Here is a 24,149-nt window from a genome sequence, read left to right as displayed (position 1 = left end):
TAATGTATACGTAATAGGAATGGTTCATTTCTAGGAATGGTTCTGTCTCTCTTTGTGAGCTGCGTATGTCATCCGATTAAATTTATTTTGCACATCAGATTCGCATTCAACTTCACTTTGTGATTGTTGGATTGAGGATTTGAAATACCCTGTTTAAAAAGCTGGTTTGATTCTAATTAGTTTCTGACAATGAGATATGAGAGTAGTGAGGGTCTAAGCACGATGGTTAACTAGGCCTAAAGGATTGTGCTCTACCCTATAGTGGAAATAAAATAATATCTAGATGTGTTTTTGTGCTCATGATATCATGCTGCTTATCAGTAAGTGTTATAAAAACATGTTATTGTTCAAATTTAAGTTTCGAAATTGGTAACTTTGCCTTCAAAATTACCACAAAGGGACACGCTGTTCCTTTAAGGCTGGGCACGCCCCGAGCCAACTGTTTTATGCTAGATGTACATGTACATGTGCTCTGGACCAATCAAAGACGAGCTCTAACCGCGGGAGATCCAAATTTCGCGGGACGTAATTTGGCGCTAAAAAAAAGCAGTTCTTTCGAGCTCCAAGTCCCTTTTATATAAAATTAAGCTTTTTAGCTGGACAGTGAACCCGATAGTAGCAATATCTCCCCTCCTGAAAATCCGAAGAATCCTTCTAAACTTGGTCTTTTCTGGAGGAATCAGCATCTCGAGACGTAAACATAAAAGTTTGCTCATACTATACTTGCAAATATCGGGACTACTTGTTGTTTATTTATTTACTATCAAAATAATTAGGCAAAGTTTACGTTTCCTCTACTGGACAAAGGATAATATCGGTTGCAAATATTAGTTTCATTGAAAATATCCAAGCAAAGGATACCTCTGGTGCATATTTCACTTGTGAATTTTGAACATTATTAAGTAAATAACCTTTTTATGAACTTTTTGGGACTTTTATCAAGCTAGCTACAAATTGAGAAATAACGTTTCCAGTTCGTATCGGAAAGACCTCAACTCCTCTCATTCACTGTCCTGAATACAGATTACTGGAATCGTCGTGCTTTGCTGGCTAAACATATTTATTTTAAACAGTCGATATTTTTTAATTTACTAAAATGATGCGGATGCCCAAAGGCGTTTCTCCTGCGTCTAGTCGAGGTGCTGTAGGGGGACTGTCGTGTTCGCAGAATAAAGTTTTGTCCGGAGTGAAGACCGAGTTCTTCAGCACCGGGTTACCCAGTCCACCGATGAACTCGGTACCGGCTGGATACTTTACCCAAATATGCAACACGACAGCGGTCGAACAAAGGGCGAACTGCCTGTATGCAACCCCCCATGGACCCGAAGCTAAACCCATCAGATCATCCTCCGGCCGTCTCCCGGTAAGACTTCATAAACAAAGGATGATGCAACTACCACCAATCGACATAACAGTTCGCCATCCACTTGATAATTAACGTTACTAACAATGTGTCATATTATATGGGCAAAATATTTCCAAGTTCCAATGGCATGCATATATTTATAGGAGTTGTGCAGTGCTTGACATTTAAAACGGTTTGGACAAGGATCAGACAACGTCACCGAAGCAGTGTGCACTTCGTGTTATTGAAAGGAGTTGTCATTTTTTTTGCCCAGCTTGAGGAACGAGCTGGAGTCGGTGACATTTCTCCCGCAGCCCAGCTGTATTAAACACAGAGGGTTGGGGGTGTTGAGAGTGTTTGGGGCGGGGGGCATCAGTGGGGGGTTTGCCAGGGCTGAGGGTATCACAATTCAACAATGCCTGTTGCTAATTTCACCCCTATTTGGAGAGGGAGATGTCTCATTCTAAATGTCAATTTATTGTTAAATAAATTAAGGAAATGCTCCACCTGGACGGGGAACATATTTACTAATGCCCATCCAAGCAATACTAGTCATTTGCCCAAAATGCTATCTAGCTTAACACCTTGTTTAGCCATAGCCCCCAGCTGTCACTAACCAAGCCATAACCTCACCTTGACTAACCAAACCATAACGTCACCTTGTCTGAATTGTTCCTGCCTACCTTACCTCACAGCTGGACAACCATTTACTTTTCTTGGGAGTTGACATCATTTTTTATGTTCAAGAGAGGAAGCCCTGAAGTCACACACACACTCACACAGTCTTGTACAGCTAACCTTGCTGAGACACACAATTCAGTCCCATTCAAAATCCTATTTTCCCTAACCCCTAAACCAAACCCGTACTCTTACCCTAACCCTGACCTTAACACAAAAACCTAAACCTAGTTCCTAACCCAAACCTAGAAATCGCATTTGACCTTGTGGGGAACAACAAAATGTCCCCATTTTGTCAAATCTTTGTTTGTTTACTATTCTTGTGGGGACTTCTGGGTAGTAGCAGTAGTAGTAGTAGTAGTAGTAATGGTGGTAGTAGTAGTAGTAGTAATAGTAGTAGTAGTAGTGATAGTAGTAGTAGTAATGGTGATGGTAGTAGTAGTAATGGTGGTAGTAGTAATGGGTAGTAGCAGTAGTAGTAGTAATGGTGATAGTAGTAGTAGTAGTAATGGTGATGGTAGTAGTAGTAGTAGTAATGGTGATGGTAGTAGTAGTAGTAGTAATGGTGGTAGTAGTAGTAGTAGTAATGGTGGTAGTAGTAGTAGTAGTAATGGGTAGTAGTAGTAATAGTAGTAGTAGTAGTAGTAGTAATATGGTGATGGTAGTAGTAGTAGTGATGGTGGTAGTAGTAGTAGTAGTAATGGGTAGTAGCAGTAGTAGTAGTAATGGTGGTAGAGTAGTAGTAGTAGTGGGTAGTATCAGTAGTAGTAGTAATGGGTAGTAGTAGTAATGGTAGTAGTAGTAGTAGTAGTAGTAATGGGTAGTAGCAGTAGTAGTAGTAATGGTGGTAGTAGTAGTAATGGTGGTAGTAGTAGTAGTAGTAGTAATGGGTAGTAGTAGTAATGGTGGTAGTAGTAGTAGTAGTAGTAATGGGTAGTAGTAGTAATGGTGGTAGTAGTAGTAGTAGTAGTAATGGGTAGTAGCAGTAGTAGTAGTAATGGTGGTAGTAGTAGTAATGGGTAGTAGCAGTAGTAGTAGTAGTAATGGTGGTAGTAGTAGTAGTAGTAATGGGTAGTAGCAGTAGTAGTAGTAATGGTGGTAGTAGTAGTAGTAGTAATGGGTAGTAGCAGTAGTAGTAGTAATGGGTAGTAGCAGCAGTAGTAGTAGTAATGGGTAGTAGTAGTAGTAATGGTGATGGTAGTAGTAGTAGTAATGGTGGTAGTAGTAGTAGTTGTAATGGTGGTAGTAGTAATGGTGGTAGTAGTAGTAGTTGTAATGGTGGTAGTAGTAGTAGTTGTAATGGTGGTAGTAGTAGTAGTAATGGTGGTGGTAGTAGTAGTAGTAATGGTGGTAGTAGTAGTAGTTGTAATGGTGGTAGTAGTAGTAGTAGTAATGGTGGTAGTAGTAGTAATGGTGGTGGTAGTAGTAGTAGTAGTAGTAGTAATGGTGGTAGTAGTAGTAGTAGTAATGGTGGTAGTAGTAGTAGTTGTAATGGTGGTAGTAGTAGTAGTAGTAGTAATGGTGGTAGTAGTTGTAATGGTGGTAGTAGTAGTAGTAGTAGTAATGGTGGTAGTAGTAGTAGTTGTAATGATGGTAGTAGTAGTAGTAGTAGTAATGGTGGTGGTAGTAGTAGTAATGGTGGTAGTAGTAGTAGTTGTAATGGTGGTAGTAGTAGTAGTAGTAATGGTGGTAGTAGTAGTAGTTGTAATGGTGGTAGTAGTAGTAGTAGTAGTAATGGTGGTAGTAGTAATGGTGGTAGTAGTAGTAGTTGTAATGGTGGTAGTAGTAGTAGTAGTAGTAATGGTGGTAGTAGTAGTAGTAATGGTGGTAGTAGTAGTAGTAATGGTGGTGGTAGTAGTAGTAGTAATGGTGGTAGTAGTAGTAGTTGTAATGGTGGTAGTAGTAGTAGTAATGGTGGTAGTAGTAGTAGTTGTAATGGTGGTAGTAGTAGTAGTAGTAGTAATGGTGGTAGTAGTAGTAGTAATGGTGGTAGTAGTAGTTGTAATGATGGTAGTAGTAGTAGTAGTAGTAATGGTGGTGGTAGTAGTAGTAATGGTGGTAGTAGTAGTAGTTGTAATGGTGGTAGTAGTAGTAGTAGTAATGGTGGTAGTAGTAGTAGTTGTAATGGTGGTAGTAGTAGTAGTAGTAGTAATGGTGGTAGTAGTAGTAGTAATGGTGGTAGTAGTAGTAGTAATGGTGGTAGTAGTAGTAGTTGTAATGGTGGTAGTAGTAGTAGTAGTAGTAATGGTGGTAGTAGTAGTAGTAATGGTGGTAGTAGTAGTAGTAATGGTGGTGGTAGTAGTAGTCTTGAGAGAGATAATGACATGTTGCTGATTAACACACACAGCATTCAGGGTGTGTATGTGTCCAGGCAAATAGGCCTTTGGCAGGCAAATAAGTTCCTTATATTGTCTGGAAAGCACAGTGTTCAGAGAGCTTATATTTGCCCTGGAAACTGCAGAGTCACACGTATTTTCAATGTCTGGTGCTCACTGAGTGTCAGATGAACTGTTGGAGCAGAACGTCCTCCTGCCCTGCTACTCGTAATGGCACCCTATACCATGTCCCTCTATACCCCCTGTCCTTCTATACCATGTCCTCCTGCCCTGCTACTCGTAATGGCACCCTATACCATGTCCCTCTATACCCCCTGTCCTTCTATACCACGTCCTCCTGCCCTGCTACTCGTAAACACTTTGGGCAGCGCTGCTGTGAACGAGTCATTTCCTTCTCCCTGTCCTCTCAACAACACGCCAAATATATTCTCCTTGGGTGGGAGTATGATTACATGGTATATAGGATGCCATTTGGAATACAAACCATTTGCACTTGCCTCTGCCAAGTTTGAAGTATGCAGCATGACTGTTTGTGACCCATGTTTGAGGTTTAATTCTACTCCCACCCAATTCTACTCCTACTCCCAGCCAAGGAGAATATATTTGGCATATTGTTGAGAGGACAGGGAGAAGGAAATGTCTCGTTTACAGCAGCGCTGCCCAAAGTGTTTACGAGTAGCAGGGCAGGAGGATGTGGTATAGAAGGACAGGGGGTATAGAGGGACATGGTATAGGGTGCCATTTGGGATGCAACCCATTTGCACTTGCATCTGCCAAGTTTGAAGTGCACTACTTTTAGGACGCAGGTGTGGTCACGTGGCGTACTATTATAGATAACCTGAGACGATATGTCCCCAGTGTGTAATATTTATAGTGGTTGCTAGGATGTTTGAGTGATTTGTGAGGAGCGAGCTGCGACGTTGTCACTGCGTTTCCTGTGAAGGAGATACTACTACTTACTTGGAAATGTTTGACAGAAGTTTTACTCCTCAGTTGAAAAAAAACAGGACAGGAAGGTCAAGGGTTACAGTTTGACAAAGATTGAAGTTCACAATAGGTGGGGATGTAACACATCATGATGGAGGTTTGAGTAGACATATGCGTTTATATATGGATTGAGGCTTAGGCTAGTCATTGTACCCCCTTTAGGGGTTCTAGAAGATAATATTTTCACCATTTATGTCTCTGAAATGTGTTATTATGATAATGAATTAAACTGTGTGTTATTTGTAATGTGTGATGGTGTTCTCCACAATGCAGGCCTAGGTACGTAGGTTTCCGTGACATGCTAGCTACCCCCCCCCCACACACACCATCTCTGGAACCCCGCCATGGTGAGCCCCTATCCCGACTAGGGCTCAGGGTGTCCCGGGGGGTGTGGGATTGCGCACTTTGTACCTTGTTTACACTCCAGCCAAAGGCTCTCTCTTCCCCCTCTTTCTCTTTTCGGCCTACCCTCGGCCCCACCCCGAATCCACGAGCTCGCATGCTCACCCTCAATAGGGTTTGTTTAGCATTTCAAAGTCCACCCTGACTGGACCCCCCTGTCCCTCCTCATCTCCCTTTTCCCATCAGCACCGTGACAATGTCATCAGCAATGCATTTCAACCTTTTCATTGTTGTTATGCCTCCGACTCCCAGTCCCATGGCTGTAGTGTTGTGTAGATAGGAGTATGCTAGGTTTTGAATGGATCTTTTTGTTATTTTTTTGTCAGACATATTGAGACTTGTCCCTACCTGGGAAGACTGGCTCTACGTAATTGAACTGGGTCATATTCATTAGGGAAACACGTAGCAAAAGCTTCACAATGGAAACCATTGTTTGTTTTGCAGTAGTGGTGATGTTGACAGTAGTAGTAGTAATGGTGATAGTAGTAGTAGTAGTGATGGTGATAGTAGTAGTAGTAGTGATGGTGATAGTAGTAGTAGTAATGGTGATAGTAGTAGTAGTAGTAGTAGTAGTAGTAGTAATGGTGGTAGTAGTAGTAGTAGTGATGGTGATAGTAGTAGTAGTAATGGTGATAGTAGTAGTAGTGATGGTGATAGTAGTAGTAGTAATGGTGATAGTAGTAGTAATGGTGATAGTAGAAGTAGTGATGGTGATAGTAGTAGTAGTAATGGTGATAGTAGTAGTAGTGATGGTGATAGTAGTAGTAGTAGTAATGGTGATAGTAGTAGTAATGGTGATAGTAGTAGTAGTGATGGTGATAGTAGTAGTAGTGATGGTGATAGTAGTAGTAGTGATGGTGATAGTAGTAGTAGTAGTGATGGTGATAGTAGTAGTAGTAGTGATGGTGATAGTAGTAGTAGTAATGGTGATAGTAGTAGTAGTAGTAGTAGTAGTAGTAATGGTGGTAGTAGTAGTAGTAGTGATGGTGATAGTAGTAGTAGTAATGGTGATAGTAGTAGTAGTGATGGTGATAGTAGTAGTAGTAATGGTGATAGTAGTAGTAATGGTGATAGTAGTAGTAGTAGTAGTAGTAATGGTGATAGTAGTAGTAGTAGTGATGGTGATAGTAGTAGTAGTGATGGTGATAGTAGTAGTAGTAATGGTGGTAGTAGTAGTAGTAGTGATGGTGATAGTAGTAGTAGTAATGGTGATAGTAGTAGTAGTGATGGTGATAGTAGTAGTAGTGATGGTGATAGTAGTAGTAGTAATGGTGATAGTAGTAGTAGTGATGGTGATAGTAGTAGTAGTAATGGTGGTAGTAGTAGTAGTAGTGATGGTGATAGTAGTAGTAGTAATGGTGATAGTAGTAGTAATGGTGATAGTAGTAGTAGTGATGGTGATAGTAGTAGTAGTGATGGTGATAGTAGTAGTAGTGATGGTGATAGTAGTAGTAGTAGTGATGGTGATAGTAGTAGTAGTAGTGATGGTGATAGTAGTAGTAGTAATGGTGATAGTAGTAGTAGTAGTAGTAGTAGTAGTAATGGTGGTAGTAGTAGTAGTAGTGATGGTGATAGTAGTAGTAGTAATGGTGATAGTAGTAGTAGTGATGGTGATAGTAGTAGTAGTAATGGTGATAGTAGTAGTAATGGTGATAGTAGTAGTAGTAGTAGTAATGGTGATAGTAGTAGTAGTAGTGATGGTGATAGTAGTAGTAGTGATGGTGATAGTAGTAGTAGTAATGGTGGTAGTAGTAGTAGTAGTGATGGTGATAGTAGTAGTAGTAATGGTGATGGTGATAGTAGTAGTAGTAATGGTGATAGTAGTAGTAGTGATGGTGATAGTAGTAGTAGTGATGGTGATAGTAGTAGTAGTAATGGTGGTAGTAGTAGTAGTAGTGATGGTGATAGTAGTAGTAGTGATGGTGATAGTAGTAGTAGTGATGGTGATAGTAGTAGTAGTAATGGTGGTAGTAGTAGTAGTAGTGATGGTGATAGTAGTAGTAGTAATGGTGATAGTAGTAGTAGTGATGGTGATAGTAGTAGTAGTAATGGTGATAGTAGTAGTAATGGTGATAGTAGTAGTAGTGATGGTGATAGTAGTAGTAGTGATGGTGATAGTAGTAGTAGTGATGGTGATAGTAGTAGTAGTAGTGATGGTGATAGTAGTAGTAGTAGTGATGGTGATAGTAGTAGTAGTAATGGTGATAGTAGTAGTAGTAGTAGTAGTAGTAGTAATGGTGGTAGTAGTAGTAGTAGTGATGGTGATAGTAGTAGTAGTAATGGTGATAGTAGTAGTAATGGTGATAGTAGTAGTAGTGATGGTGATAGTAGTAGTAGTGATGGTGATAGTAGTAGTAGTGATGGTGATAGTAGTAGTAGTGATGGTGATAGAAGTAGTAGTGATGGTGATAGTAGTAGTAGTGATGGTGATAGTAGTAGTAGTGATGGTGATAGTAGTGGTGATAGTAGTAGTAGTAATGATGGTTGTAGTAGTGATGGTGATAGTAGTGGTGATAGTAGTAGTGGTGATAGTAGTAGTAGTAATGATGGTTGTAGTAGTGATGGTGGTAGTAGTAGTAGATAGTAGTAGTTGTAGTAGTGATGGTGGTAGTAGTAGATAGTACTAATGGTGATAGTAGCAGTAGTAGTAGTAGTGATGGTGATAGTAGTAGTAGTGATGGTGATAGTAGTAGTAGTAGTGATGGTGATAGTAGTAGTAGTGATTGTCATGTTTTGTCTTAGATTGTCTTGTCATTTTGGCTTTTCCCTCTGTTCATTTTCCCCCTGCTGGTCTTTTTAGGTTCGTTCCCCTTTTTCTCTCTCCCTTCCTCTCTCTCTTCTCTCTATCGTTCCGTTCCTGCTCCCAGCTGTTCCTATTCCCCTAATCAATCATTTAGTCTTCCCACACCTGTTCCCTATTCTTTTCCCTGATTAGAGTCCCTATTTCTCTCCTTGTTTTCCGTTCCTGCCCTGTCGGATCCTTGTCTATTGTTCACCGTGCTGTGTCTGTGTATCGCCCTGTCGTGTCGTGTTTCCCTCAGATGCTGCGTGGAGAGCAGGTGTCTGAGTCTGCTAGGTTCAAGTGCCTTCCCGAGGCAACCTGCAGTTCTTGATCGAGTCTCCAGTCTGTTCTCGTCATTACGAGTGGAATTATGTCTTATGTTTGTAGAATTACTTTACTGGATTAAAGACTCTGTTTTCGCCAAGTCGCTTTTGGGTCCTCATTCACCTGCATGACAGTGATGGTGATAGTAGTAATAGTAGTGATGGTGATAGTAGTAGTAGTGATGGTGATAGTAGTGGTGATAGTAGTAGTGGCGATAGTAGTAGTAGTAATAATGGTGATAGTAGTAGTAGATAGTAGTAGTTGTAGTAGTGATGGTGGTAGTAGTAGTAGATAGTAGTAGTTGTAGTAGTGATGGTGGTAGTAGTAGATCGTACTAATGGTGATAGTAGTAGTAGTAGTGATGGTGGTAGTATTAGTTGTAGTGATGGTGGTAGTAGTAGTGATGGTGATAGTAGTAGTAGTAATGATGGTGATAGTAGTAGTTGTGGTGATGGTGATAGTAGTAGTAGTTGTAGTGATGGTGGTAGTAGTAGTGATGGTGATAGTAGTAGTAGTAGTGATGGTGATAGAAGTAGTAGTAGTGATGGTGATAGTAGTAGTTGTGGTGATGGTGATAGTAGTAGTTGTGGTAATATATAATATAATAATAATAATATATGCCATTTAGCAGACACTTTTATCCAAAGCGACTTACAGTCATGTGTGCATACATTCTACGTATGGGTGGTCCCGGGGATCGAACCCACTACCCTGGCGTTACAAGCGCCATGCTCTACCAACTGAGCTACAGAGTGATGGTGATAGTAGTAGTAGTCATGGTAGTAGTAGTAGTAGTAGTAGTAGTAGTAGTGATGGTAGTAGTAGTAGTAGTAGTGATGGTGATAGTAGTAGTAGTAGGTGTAGTAGTAGTAGTAGTAGTAGTAGTAGTAGTGATAGTAGTCAGTTTCCTTCTGTTTGTTGACTAATGAATACAACCCTGGTGTTTGAAGAGAGTGACTGTAGCTAGCCTAGCAAGCAAGACTGTTGAAAGCCTTTGCTTCACGTGACCCATATTTTGTGAAATGTCTCTGAAAAACTTCCAGTCATATCTGGTAAAATGGCGGGAGTTGAAGGGGAGGGTTGGGTCATGGGTGGGTGGAAAGAGAGCTGAACTTGTGCATATTTAGGGTGTAGCCTAGACGCTGTAGGGCAATAATGAATGTGGGTTGAAACACTATAACTTACTGTGTCATGTAGATAAAGAAGGGATTGTGAAGGAGGGACTGTGTATTTAAATGCCCCAGCAATGGCTTGCTAATGTGTTGACAATTGCGTAGTTTGCTGTTAACTCAACATTCTTTTAGCTACTGTTAGTGTGTGTGTGTCTCATTCTGTTCTGTAGCTCTCTGTACTTGACTGTGTGTTGTTAGTATTTGGTGGTTGAGTGATTTTTCTTCCCCCCGTGGTATGTTAGCTGACAAATAGGCCTTGTATTTTCACTCGTCGAACTGTTTGCAAAGCACTGACTCTCCATCCGAAGCCTCACTACAAACACAAACTCACAGGCCTCAGTTGCTGGGCAAAACTGAGGTAAAATGTTAAAGGAGGAGGGCCACAGAGCTGTCAACAACACACGGCTGCCATTTTAACCACCACACGTCATGTAATCACGTTTGTAGTTTCTGTATTTGACAACTACATTTAGACTAGATGTGAAAGTTGTCACATTTTAATCTGTGAGGTCCAATGCAGCCATTATCTTAATATGAATATTAAGTACCTTACTGTGATTGTTTTTAATAACAAATTGTAAAAAATGTACAAAAATGGCTTCTTAGCAAAGAGCAAACAAGAATTTTGATAGGGCTGTCTGGGAGTGGTCTGAGTGGAGAGGGGAAAACTGAAAACTAGCTGTTATTGGCAGAGATGTTTGGAACTCTTTCTTATTGGTCTATTAACTAATTTACCCAAAAAGCACGCCAAAACTCTATGCCAACAAAACAGGCTGAAATTTTAGGTGTTTTTTTCCAACAGTTCTTACACTAAAAGGGCATTATCATAATTTTCACAATTTGACAGTATTATTCCAACCTCATAGTGTGAAAATATGTATAAAACATAGAACAATCTAGTTTTTGAGTGCACTGGGCCTTTAACAGCGTGATAGTCGCCATCTTTCCTCAATTCCCCCTCTGGGCAGGGCCTCTTTATCCATTTCCTTCCACTAGGTCAGTCAAAATTAGAAGTCATACCTTAATGCAGGTTGAACAATTTGGAAAGGAACAAACCAGTCCACAAAACAGACATTAGCCGATATAATTACAAATGTATTGTTAGCATAAGTAGCACTGGTAGACTACAAATGTATTGTTAGCATAAGTAGCACTGGTAGACTACAAATGTATTGTTAGCATAAGTAGCACTGGTAGACTACAAATGTATTGTTAGCATAAGTAGCACTGGTAGACTACAAATGTATTGTTAGCATAAGTAGCACTGGTAGACTACAAATGTATTGTTAGCATAAGTAGCACTGGTAGACTACAAATGTATTGTTAGCATAAGTAGCACTGGTAGACTACAAATGTATTGTTAGCATAAGTAGCACTGGTAGACTACAAATGTTTGCTTCATTACCAAGTTGCTGTAACTAAAACACAGTTATTGGTTGTCATGGTGAAGGTGACAAGGACAGTAAATAGACTATGTAGTAGGTCGGAGTTAGTGCTCCCAACGTGAACTTGTGTGTGTGTGTGTGCGTGTGTGCTATAAGGATTAGGCAGGTTCTCTTGTGGCCTCCCTGCCGCCTGCTGTGTGCGGCTGCCACAGATGCCACTAACAGACGGATGGGACATGTGGTGGAGGACAGAGCGACAATGACACCTTTCTTCCCCCGTGCCATGTTTCTGTCCAAATCCACGAGCTGTTCACATTCTCCAGCCTCCTCTCGGGGCCCAAATTCACAAAGCATCTCGGAGTAGGAGTGCTGATCTAGGAGCAGTACAGTATGGTTTACTTAGGGCCAGGAGTTTTTCCCGACCCTGTGTAATGACAGGAAACCTCTGGACCTACAGCCTCCTATGTATGGCCTGCAGTATGGGAACACCGTAGCTGCTTTTCCACAATCTCCCTTGTCAGTTTGTAGCCATGGTTACAACATGGTGAGAAAAGAGAACCAGTGCAACAAAGACCATAGTTGAAAGTTAAAACTACAAATGAGTACTTAAAAAAACTACACATTACTAGTTAAGAAAACTACAAATGAGAACTCAAGTAAACTACAAATGAGTACTTAAAAAAACTACACATTACTAGTTAAGAAAACTACAAATGAGAACTCAAGTAAACTACAAATGAGTACTTAAAAAAACTACACATTACTAGTTAAGAAAACTACAAATGAGAACTCAAGTAAACTACAAATGAGTAACTACACCTCTGTGTATCTAGTTGTACTGTAATGACGTCACTGGGTAGTCGTACACAGGGTTTAATGCAGCGCCAGGTAATAATATAATATAATAATATATGCCATTTAGCAGACGCTTTTATCCAAAGCGACTTACAGTCATGTGTGCATACATTCTACGTATGGGTGGTTCCGGGAATCGAACCCACTACCCTGGCGTTACAAGCGCCATGCTCTACCAACTGAGCTACAGAAGGACCAGTTCATCACATATAGTGATTTGTGGCTTGAAGACGTGTGTGTGAGAGAGAACACAGCTGGGGGGGGTAAAAACCCCTACCCTTTCTGTCTCCCTCCAGTACCTGTGGTGCTCCCAGGGCAGGCGTCCCCCACTGCCACTGAACTCATTTTAGTGTGTGTTGGGGAGGTTGCTGCATTATGGGGGTGTTGTGTGTTGGGGAGGTTGGAGCAAACCATTGCTGCATTATGGGGGTGTTGTGTGTTGGGGAGGTTGCTGCATTATGGGGGTGTTGGGGAGGTTGGAGCAAACCATTGCTGCATTATGGGGGTGTTGTGTGTTGGGGAGGTTGCTGCATTATGGGGGTGTTGTGTGTTGGGGAGGTTGCTGCATTATGGGGGTGTTGTGTGTTGGGGAGGTTGGAGCAAACCATTGCTGCATTATGGGGGTGTTGTGTGTTGGGGAGGTTGGAGCAAACCATTGCTGCATTATGGGGGTGTTGTGTGTTGGGGAGATGGCTGCATTATGGGGGTGTTGTGTGTTGGGGAGGTTGCTGCATTATGGGGGTGTTGTGTGTTGGGGAGGTTGCTGCATTATGGGGGTGTTGTGTGTTGGGGAGGTTGGAGCAAACCATTGCTGCATTATGGGGGTGTTGTGTGTTGGGGAGGTTGGAGCAAACCATTGCTGCATTATGGGGGTGTTGTGTGTTGGGGAGGTTGGAGCAAACCATTGCTGCATTATGGGGGTGTTGTGTGTTGGGGAGGTTGGAGCACATCATTGATGCAATATGGGGGGTGTTGTGTGTTGGGGGTGATGGAGTACATCATTAATGTAATATGGGGGTGATGGAGCACATCATTGATGCAATATGGGGGGTGTTGTGTGTTGGGGGTGATGGAGTACATCATTAATGTAATATGGGGGTGATGGAGCACATCATTGATGCAATATGGTGTTGTGTTTAACCAGGCAAGTAAGTTAAGACTTCAATGACAGCCTAGGAACAGTGGGTTAACTGCCTTTTCAGGGGCAGAACCTTGTCAACCTTGCAACCTTCCGGTTACTAGTCCACCGCTCTAACCATTAGGCTACCCTGCCGCCCCTATCTGTGAGAGGGGTAGAAGACGAAATGGGGAGAGATTGAGAAAATGGGAGAGGGATAAAGAGGGTTTGGGGGAGGTTTTTATGTGCCTCCAAGCGGGAGTTACTAATTACATATAGCATGACCATCTGGATGTTAGCTAGTTCAGTCAGGAGTGTGTAGAGTATTCTTTTCTTTTTTTTAAGAGGTGGTGTGTGTTGGTCGAGGGGCATCATGCAGTTTGGGGACAATGCACAGGTCTGGTTGTGATTAACAAATGTGTTGTCAAATTGGATATGTGTGTGTCCATAACCGTGTGTGTGTCCATAACCAGGTGTGTGTGTCCATAACCAGGTGTGTGTCCATAACCAAGTGTGTGTGTGTGTCCATAACCGAGTGTGTGTCCATAACCAGGTGTGTGTCCATAACCAGGTGTGTGTCCATAACCAGGTGTGTGTGTGTGATCATAACCGAGTGTGTGTCCATAACCAAGTGTGTGTCCATAGCAGTGTGTGTGTGTCCATAGCAGTGTGTGTGTGTCCATAGCAATGTGTGTGTGTCCATAACAGTGTGTGTGTGTCCATAGCAGTGTGTGTGTGTCCATAACCAAGTGTGTGTGTGTGTCCATAACCGAGTGTGTGATCATAACCGAGTGTGTGTCCATAACCAGGTGTGTGTCCATAACCAGGTGTGTGTCCATAACCAGGTGTGTGTCCATAACCAGGTGTGTGTGTGTCCATAACCAGGTTTGTGTCCATAACTAGGTGTGTGTGTGTGTGATCATAACCGAGTGTGTGTCCATAACCGAGTGTGTGTCCATAACCAGGTGTGTGTGTCCATAACCAAGTGTGTGTGTGTGTCCATAGCAGTGTGTGTGTGTCCATAGCAGTGTGTGTGTGTCCATAGCAGTGTGTGTGTGTCCATAGCAGTGTGTGTGTGTCCATAGCAGTGTGTGTGTGTCCATAGCAGTGTGTGTGTGTCCATAGCAGTGTGTGTGTGTCCATAGCAGTGTGTGTGTGTCCATAGCAGTGTGTGTGTGTCCATAGCAGTGTGTGTGTGTCCATAGCAGTGTGTTTGTGTCCATAGCAGTGTGTGTGTGTCCATACCCATGACTGGAACGAATTGCAAAAATCACTGAAGTTGGAGACTTATATTTCCCTCACTAACTTTAAACATCAGCTATCTGAGCAGCTAACCAATCGCTGCTGCTGTACACAGCCCATCTGTAAATAGCCCATCCAATCTACCTACCTCATCCCCATATTGTTATAATTTACTTTTCTGCTCTTTTGCACACCAGTATTTCTACTTGCACATCATCATCTGCTATTTATCATAACAGTGTTAATCTGCTAAATTGTAATTACTTCGCTACTATGGCCTATTTTTATTGCCTTTCCTCCTCACACCGTTTTCATACACTGTATATAGACTTTCATTTTTTTCCTATTGTGTTATTGACTGTATCTTTGTTTATGTGTAACTCTGTTGATTTTTGTGTCACACTGCTTTGCTTTATCTTGGCCAGGTTGTAGTTGTAAAGGAGAACTTGTTCTCAACTGGCCTACCTGGTTAAATAAAGGTGAAATAAAAAACTAACCGTGTGTGTGGTAGCAGTGGACCTTATAGTAGGTGTGTGTGTGTGTGTGTGTGTGTGTGTGTGTGTGTGTGTGTGTGTGTGTGTGTGTGTGTGTGTGTGTGTGTGTGTGTGTGTGTGTGTGTGTGTGTGTGTGTGTGTGTGTGTGTGTGTGTGTGTGTGTATTGGTCAGGCTGCCTGTGTGTTTACTGGAGAAAGAAGAGGGCTAAAGAAGGAGTGATGCGGTCATGGGTGAAAGGAGGAGGAAGTGGGGGGATGGGGTTGGTGAGTTGAGTGAGTCCAGGGATTTCCTGGTGTTTGGCGGGCAGTGCTCCACACACACACACACACACACACACACACACACACACACACACACACACACACACACACACACACACACACACACACACACTACCTCCCTGAAGGCGTCAGCATGCGTTAGTTCTGCTGGCTCCTAGACCAAGTGTGCTACATACTGTGTTAAAAGACCTTCGCTTGAAAAATGAGGGGGGGGGGAAAGCAGCAATAGTACTTTTTGTCCATTTTGAGACACCGTAGCCAGTATACACTTCCTTAAAAAAGCAACTTCAAGAAATCTGTCATTAACTTTGACATTTTAGCAGAGGAGATCTTAGTGAGGTAATTTTGCATCTGACTAGGATGTTTGGTGCAGTATTTCTCAAGTGAAAAAATGTGCATGAGGACGAGTCGTCTGTCGTTGAATGACAACAGGCATTTACATAATTGAAATATCCCTACTGTTGACCAATCTCCGACGAGGGGGCGTAGACACTCGGCTGCCGACTTCGGTTTCCCTCTAGAAAATGTTTTGTTTGCCCGAACAGCCCACCAAAAAATGAAAAGTTGTCATAATATATTCACAACCTGTTCCGAACTGTTTTGGATGGGAAGCCTGTGGACGCATTTAGAAGTCTGACAATGTGAGGGTCTTTAGAAGTCTGACAATGTGAGGGTCTTTAGAAGTCTGACAATGTGAGGGTCTTTAGAAGTCTGACAATGTGAGGGTCTTTAGAAGTCTGACAATGTGAGGGTCTTTAGAAGTCTGACAATGTGAGGGTCTTTAGAAGTCTGACAATGTGAGGGTCTTTAGAAGTCTTTGACAATGTGAGGGTCTTTAGAAGTCTTTGACAATGTGAGGGCATTTAGAAGTCTGACAATGTGAGGGTCTTTAGAAGTCTGACAATGTGAGGGCATTTAGAAGTCTGACAATGTGAGGGCATTTAGAAGTCTGACCATGTGAGGGCATTTAGAAGTCTTTGACAATGTGAGGGCATTTAGAAGTCTGACAATGTGAGGGCATTTAGAAGTCTTTGACAATGTGAGGGTCTTTAGAAGTCTGACAGTGTGAGGGCATTTAGAAGTCTGACAATGTGAGGGTCTTTAGAAGTCTGACAATGTGAGGGCATTTAGAAGTCTTTGACAATGTGAGGGTCTTTAGAAGTCTGACAATGTGAGGGCATTTAGAAGTCTGACAATGTGAGGGTCTTTAGAAGTCTGACAATGTGAGGGTCTTTAGAAGTCTTTGACAATGTGAGGGTCTTTAGAAGTCTGACAATGTGAGGGCATTTAGAAGTCTGACAATGTGAGGGTCTTTAGAAGTCTTTGACAATGTGAGGGCATTTAGAAGTCTGACAATGTGAGGGCATTTAGAAGTCTGACAATGTGAGGGTCTTTAGAAGTCTTTGACAATGTGAGGGTCTTTAGAAGTCTGACAATGTGAGGGCATTTAGAAGTCTGACAATGTGAGGGCATTTAGAAGTCTGACAATGTGAGGGCATTTAGAAGTCTGACAATGTGAGCGTCTTTAGAAGTCTGACAATGTGAGGGTCTTTAGAAGTCTTTGACAATGTGAGGGTCTTTAGAAGTCTGACAATGTGAGTGTCTTTGGAAGTCTGACAATGTGAGGGTCTTTAGAAGTCTGACAATGTGAGGGTATTTAGAAGTCTGACAATGTGAGGGCATTTAGAAGTCTGACAATGTGAGGGTATTTAGAAGTCTGACAATGTGAGGGCATTTAGAAGTCTGACAATGTGAGGGTATTTAGAAGTCTTTGACAATGTGAGGGTCTTTAGAAGTCTGACAATGTGAGTGTCTTTAGAAGTCTGACAATGTGAGGGTCTTTAGAAGTCTTTGACAATGTGAGGGTCTTTAGAAGTCTGACAATGTGAGGGTCTTTAGAAGTCTGACAATGTGAGGGTCTTTAGAAGGCTGACAATGTGAGGGTCTTTAGAAGTCTGACAATGTGAGGGTCTTTAGAAGTCTGACAATGTGAGGGTCTTTAGAAGTCTGACAATGTGAGGGTCTTTAGAAGTCTGACAATGTGAGGGCATTTAGAAGTCTGACAATGTGAGGGTCTTTAGAAGTCTTTGACAATGTGAGGGTCTTTAGAAGTCTTTGACAATGTGAGTGTCTTTAGAAGTCTGACAATGTGAGGGCATTTAGAAGTCTGACAATGTGAGGGTCTTTAGAAGTCTGACAATGTGAGGGCATTTAGAAGTCTGACAATGTGAGGGTCTTTAGAAGTCTTTGACAATGTGAGGGTCTTTAGAAGTCTTTGACAATGTGAGGGTCTTTAGAAGGCTGACAATGTGAGGGTCTTTAGAAGTCTGACAATGTGAGGGTCTTTAGAAGTCTGACAATGTGAGGGTCTTTAGAAGTCTGACAATGTGAGGGTCTTTAGAAGTCTGACAATGTGAGGGTCTTTAGAAGTCTGACAATGTGAGGGTCTTTAGAAGTCTGACAATGTGAGGGTCTTTAGAAGTCTTTGACAATGTGAGGGTCTTTGTCCCTGCTCTTGTTCACTTTTCTTTGAAAGGAAATGATTGGGTTAAGAAAACTCTCTAGCCTATGCCTGCGTCATACAAGGATTTGAAATGTGTGGGAAGTAGTGAACGAGTGTACACTGCAGGAGAAATGAGATATTATTGGGACACATACTCTGTCTGAAGCTGTCTTTAACCCCTTTGTCCCTCTTCTTTATCCCCCTCCATAGGCCAAGAGAAAGCTAGATCTGGAGGACCCGCTCTACCTCCCTGACTTCAGGACCCCTAAAGGGAAGGGGAGCACAGCCGCAGCCAGTCATCCAAGTCCCAAAAGTAAGTATCTGCATCAATGAGAAGCAATGGCCCCTACTTTAACATTTCTTCTTAAGCCCGTCCCCCTACTTTAACGTTTCTTCTTAAGCCCGTCCCCTACTTTAACGTTTCTTCATAAGCCCTGCCTCCTACTTTAACGTTTCTTCATAAGCCCTGCCTCCTACTTTAACGTTTCTTCATAAGCCCTGCCTCCTACTTTAACGTTTCTTCATAAGCCCGTCCCCCTACTTTAATGTTTCTTCTTAAGCCCGTCCCCCTACTTTAACGTTTCTTCTTAAGCCCGTCCCCCTACTTTAACGTTTCTTCATAAGCCCTGCCTCCTACTTTAACGTTTCTTCTTAAGCCCTGCCTCCTACTTTAACGTTTCTTCATTCTCAAATAAGGGATGGTTTGCATAAAGCGACACAACATCAATCCATCCATCCGCCCACCCATCCATCCATCCATCAATCCACCCATCCATCCATTTGCCCATCAATCCATCCACCTATCAATCCATCCATCCATCCGCCCATCCATCCACCTATCAATCCATCCATCCATCCACCTATCAATCCATCCATCCATCCACCTATCAATCCATCCATCCATCCACCTATCAATCCATCCATCCATCCACCTATCAATCCATCCATCCATCCACCTATCAATCCATCCATCCATCCGCCCATCAATCCATCCATCAATCCATCTATCCATCAATCCACCCATCCATCCATTTGCCCATCAATCCATCCACCTATCAATCCATCCATCCATCCATCAATCCATCCATCAATCCACCCATCCATCTATCAATCCACCCATCCATCCATCCATCCATCCGCCCATCAATCCATCCATCAATCCATCTATCCATCAATCTTTCCCAGTCAACATCCCCATATACAGATATGATCGTACATGTGTATTATAGTACCAGTCAAAAGTTTGGACACATCTACTCATTCAAATGTTCTTTATTTTTAATATGTTCTACATTGTAGAATAATAGTGAAGACATCAAAACTATGAAATAATACATATGGAATAATGTAGTAACCAAACAAGTTACCATCAATGCAAAGGGTGGCTACTTTGAAGAATCTCAAATATATTTTGATTTGTTTAACACTTTTTTGGTTACTACATGATTCCATAACTGTTATTTCATAGTTTTGATGTCTTCACTATTCTACAATGTAGAAAATAGTAAAAAATAAATAACAACATTTGATTGAGTAGGTGTGTCCAAACTTTTGACCTATACTGTACCTAGATTAAAAAATATATAAGCATATCATAATGGCCCTGCTCCTGCATTCCCCAACACGTCTCACTTCTATGACCTATGACCCTCAGCGCCCAAGTCTCCTGGTGAGCGGACACGCTACGACACCTCGCTGGGTTTGCTGACCAAGAAGTTTGTTGGCCTGCTGAGCGAGTCACCTGACGGCGTGCTGGACCTCAACTGGGCCACCGAGGTCCTCGAGGTGCAGAAGAGACGCATCTATGACATCACCAACGTGCTGGAGGGCGTGCAGCTGATCCGCAAGAAGTCCAAGAACAACATCCAGTGGTTGTGAGTGGCACACTAAGGAGAAGTGGACAAGTACACTTAGCAAAGTATCCCTAGAACAAGTAGCCTCTCATCGCTGGGTCTAATTGGGGGGTTAACAATATGGTAATAGGTTCAAACCATACCTGACCATAATCTGTACTCTGACTTACAGATCCTATTCAGCTTGTTTGAGTCAATCAGTAGTTTGAGCAAAGCATGGCACGGAATCAGGAACATATCCCACTGCAATGTAGGCCATCTCAAACACGTACATTATCTAGCAACTCCAGGTGGCTGATCATGTAAAATATGTGTCCGTTGCCTGCCAGGGTGGGCGGTGTGTTCGAGGGCTCGGCCAGCTGCGGGGAGAAGTCACGTGCCCTGCGGCGGGAGCTGGGTGAGCTGGAGAGGGCTGAGAAGGCCTTGGATGATCTGATCACGTCCAGTAGTGCCCAGATCAAGGAGCTGACCGAACACAGAGACAACCAGCGGCTAGGCTACGTTACCTACCAGGACATCAGGTCGATAGCCCGTCTGCAGGACCAGACGGTCATCGCTGTCAAGGCCCCGTCAGAAACCAAGCTGGAGGTCCCAGAGTCCTCAGGGGTGAGTGGTCAACGGTCATAGATACACGGAGCTGGCTGTTAACGTTTCGTTAACACCGGAGCGGATCGGCTAGCCTATTTCTGCTTTCGTTTAAGAAATGTAAAAAAGACAAGGAGTAAAGTATTACAAATCAGACTGACGTAGTTCCCGACACATTATACCGGATTGATATATAGTTCCAGGTCGTTACTGTAAGAAGATCATTTGTTCTCAGTGATTTACTTGGTCTTAATAAAGGCCATATGGTTTAGGTCAGCGTTTCCCAAACTTGGTCCTCGGGACCCCAAGGGGTACATGTTTTGCCCTGACATTACACAGCTGATTCATATCATCAAAGCTTTTTTTTGTGTGTAACAGTCTTACCAAACCATTTCATGTGGTTTCCTCTCGTACAACTACTTACATTACGGCCCACGTCTTGTCTTGAGGAAGGACCAATTTTTTGCAATTACTACATTACTGCACTATTTGTTGCACGTCCACAGATGTATTTGTAGATTCAGTCTGCGAATGTACTAGCCTCTGTGTAATGTTTTTATGATAACTTTAACTAAATGTATTTTCACATATGTTGCATTGGCCTCACTGTATATAATGCAGTTGCAGGCAACACTTTACATTACGTTGCTTTCCTACTGTGATTAAATGAGTAACAACATTGTATTAACATGAGCTTCCCGTTGTCCCGTACCCTCAGGGCTCCCAACAGATCTACCTGAAGAGTAAGAACGGCCCCATCGAGGTGTACCTCTGTCCCGAGGAGGGCCTGGAGGATGCCAGCCCCGTCAAGAGCACCACCACCCCCAGGAAAGAGTGCTCTCATCACCCCCTGGGTCACACAGCCACCACCTCCCCAGCCATGGCACCACCACAGTACACCACCATCAAACAGGAAGTCAAGCAGGAGCCCATGGAGGGTAAAGCTGAACTGGGGGGGCTTGTGATTGATACAGCTGAGGTCCACATTATGTGGTTTACTGACCTAATCTCTCTCTCTGTCTCTCCTCTCTCTTTTTCTCTCTCGGTCTCTCTCTCTGTTTCTCCTCTATTTCTCTCTCGTTCTCTTCTCTCTCGTTCTCTCTCTCCTAGCTGAACTCTCCAGACCAACACCGGTGGTCCCCAACTCCTCCACCAGCAGCAGCACTACCCTCCTTGACGTAGAAGGTCTCCTGGGTCTTCCCCCCAGCATGCTCCAGATGACAGAGGACCAGCTCTCGGGACCCGGGTTTACCCCTGACCCCAACGCCCCCTTCGTCAGCTTCTCACCGGCCCTCGACCACGACGACTACCTATGGGGGCTGGAGGACAGCGAGGGCGTGTCCGACTTCTTCGACACCTACGACCTGGGAGACCTGCTGCGAAGCTGAGAGACGTAGAGAGACTTTGAATCCTAAATCAAGCCCTACATTCTAATCACTTGAGTAGATCTGAGAGGGTTGGATAGGTGTAAAGTGGCACTGGCAACCCTATCGAAGGTGCTTATGGTTTAGGGTCTAGCAGTTGATTTGGGATTCAGGAAGAGAGGGAAGGAGAGGAGGGATGGGAGAGGGTAGACTATCTGCACGAATAGGGCAAGGAGTTCTTCCCACATCGCGTGACCTGGAGAAACTTGTTTATCTAGTTATAGCTTAGTTGTGACCATACAAACAGAATCAATAAATAGAATGAATAAAAATAGTAATTGACCTGACCAAGAAAACCTCCAGGCCCCAGTTGTAATAGGATATAAGTGGTCAGGGAAAACTCCAGGCCCTATTCATGAAGGAGTAGTGTCCTCTGTAGGGGTATGGGGTAGGGAGGAAATGTTACACCATGAAGCGATCAACTCTTTGCTTTAGCCATGTCTATTCCACGTTAATGATTTGTCCGAAAAAAATGGGTCTCTTTGTGTCAATTGTACATATATTTTTATACCTTTGTGGTTTGTAATTCAGAGTAGGGCCTGGATTGACACTGGTCTGTGTGTTTGTGTGTGTCCAGTTTATAAAGCTCCCAACGTTTTTGTTTTGTGTATTTGTACAGCGGACAGTTCGTATCCGTCACATTTAAATTGTAATGTGTGTTGTGTAAAAATATAGACACAGCACATTTTGTATGCATATCTGATGAGCAAATGAACCCGCAAAAAAAACAACTTGGGCATTTTGGGTAGGGGGTGTTATATTAACTCTCAGGAATGTCTTTTCCAGACAAAATGTTTATAGTACCACTCTTTGGCCACTAGGGGGCAACATTGTATTGTCAGCTTAAACTCGACAGCTTTAAAGGGTTGAATCATTGTATGTGAAGCTAAACCAGGGTCATGTTCATAAGGAAGAAAATGTATAGAACTCAGAGTAAAAAACAGGGAGGCACTACCTGAACGTGTCCAATAAGAACGTAGATTTTCTTTGTCCGTTGCAAAACATTTCAAAACGTTGTGCCCTGTTGAACACGACCCAGGTACCAAACATGGGAGTCTGGTGCTAACATAATATGGTGTTTCAACAAGGTGTAGGAGTATGGGTAATGTAGTTATTGGGTATCCCAAGGCATTTGTTTATATTGGGGACCTGGTCATTGCCTCCAGCCTCAAGCTTTCTGGACGGTCAGGTAGTGTAATCTTCTGTGTCCTGTGGCAGGATGTGTCCACATCACATCGTAGAGGTTAGTTAGAAGCTGTTCTGGACCCATAGCCAAAGACACAGGTCGTCGCGGCCCAAATGTTTTTGACCAGAGGCCCATAGGGAATAACGTGCTATTTGGGATGCTTCCTGGGTCTTTTTAGTGACGGATATTACCCACCCAATCCCTATTCTGTATGTGACTGACTACAGTATCGTGCTTTGCTTGCGAATCGGCAGCTAGATTTCACATCCCGAAGCTTCTCTATCAAGATACATTTGATAGTGTTTTTAAAAACAAAAATTAATTATGTAAATGTTAAGAGACTGTAGTATTGAATGACTATTTATTTCCAAGGAAATGATCCAGTAAGGGTAATAATATACGACAACATCTGGTTTTTAATGTGTGTTTTGATTTAGTCAGTCATTAAGATTAAATAGAGGGCAATCGTCATATCCCCCCTTCTTCTGAAACTAGATGAAGTCTTTGATTCAATGGTGGTTTGTGTGTTGTCAAACCCACACTAGGGAACAAAGAGGATGTTATATCTTTTCTCTGTTTTCTTTAGTTAATGAAGGCTTAGCCCCAAGTGTGTGGTAGTTTAAACCCTTGGAGAAAAGAGCCAGAATGGTACCCCAAGGTCAAAGTTGGGTCTCTTTAGACTGAGTTGTGTTCATTAGGCACCAAACAAAACGTACTGAAACGCGGAGGAACTAACACTGATTGTTGTTTCCCATTGCAAAGTGTTTTAAAACGTTTTCCATTGTGTGCTCTAATGAACACTAGTCTAGGAGTTTAAAGGATTTGGACACATTTGAGGACTCTTTTTTTGTTTTGTTTTTGTGAATTGTATTTTGGTGCATTTTCTGCCTCTTCCCACAATGTGGGTTTAAGTCAATTGTCCTGTCCTAACAAACTTGAATATTTTGTGTGTGTGTGTGAAAGAGTGAGAAAGGTGTATATTTTTTTAGACAATTTGAATACAACAATTTAGTTTTTTGTTTAAATTGAGTATTATTTTTTTGTAACTGTACAGAATTGATTTTGTATTTATAATCTTTTTCCTGAAGCAATTTGGAAAGTTTAATACTGACCATTGTTAAAGAGCGACTGTCTCTGAATGACACGCGGCACTTAATATTTTGTAATATCCGGCTGTGTTTGAATAAATAAAGTATT

At 42.4% G+C, this 24,149-nt stretch overlaps 1 protein-coding gene across 1 annotated transcript; it reads left to right on the top strand.

The window, feature by feature from the left end:
- Positions 1 to 528: 528 nt before the first annotated feature.
- Positions 529 to 24,149, top strand: LOC124001773 (transcription factor E2F2-like). The gene is made up of 6 exons (XM_046308823.1): positions 529 to 1,363; positions 18,115 to 18,217; positions 19,559 to 19,778; positions 20,087 to 20,363; positions 21,061 to 21,280; positions 21,453 to 24,149. Exons 1-6 carry the CDS (start codon positions 1,097 to 1,099, stop codon positions 21,728 to 21,730), a joined length of 1,365 nt encoding a protein of 454 aa, XP_046164779.1. The 5' UTR covers positions 529 to 1,096; the 3' UTR covers positions 21,731 to 24,149.

Source organism: Oncorhynchus gorbuscha, linkage group LG17, assembly GCF_021184085.1.
Source record: "Oncorhynchus gorbuscha isolate QuinsamMale2020 ecotype Even-year linkage group LG17, OgorEven_v1.0, whole genome shotgun sequence".
Lineage (NCBI taxonomy): Eukaryota > Metazoa > Chordata > Actinopteri > Salmoniformes > Salmonidae > Oncorhynchus > Oncorhynchus gorbuscha.
This window is presented reverse-complemented; position numbering and strand designations above follow the sequence as displayed.

Excerpts from the sequence above, each read along its gene's own strand:
- LOC124001773 (XM_046308823.1), top strand. The coding sequence starts at position 1,097 with ATGATGCGGATGCCCAAAGGCGTTTCTCCTGCGTCTAGTCGAGGTGCT. Across the intron at positions 18,218-19,558 it reads CAGTCATCCAAGTCCCAAAA|CGCCCAAGTCTCCTGGTGAG; the intron begins GTAAGTATCTGC and ends TATGACCCTCAG. Across the intron at positions 21,281-21,452 it reads CAAGCAGGAGCCCATGGAGG|CTGAACTCTCCAGACCAACA; the intron begins GTAAAGCTGAAC and ends TCTCTCTCCTAG.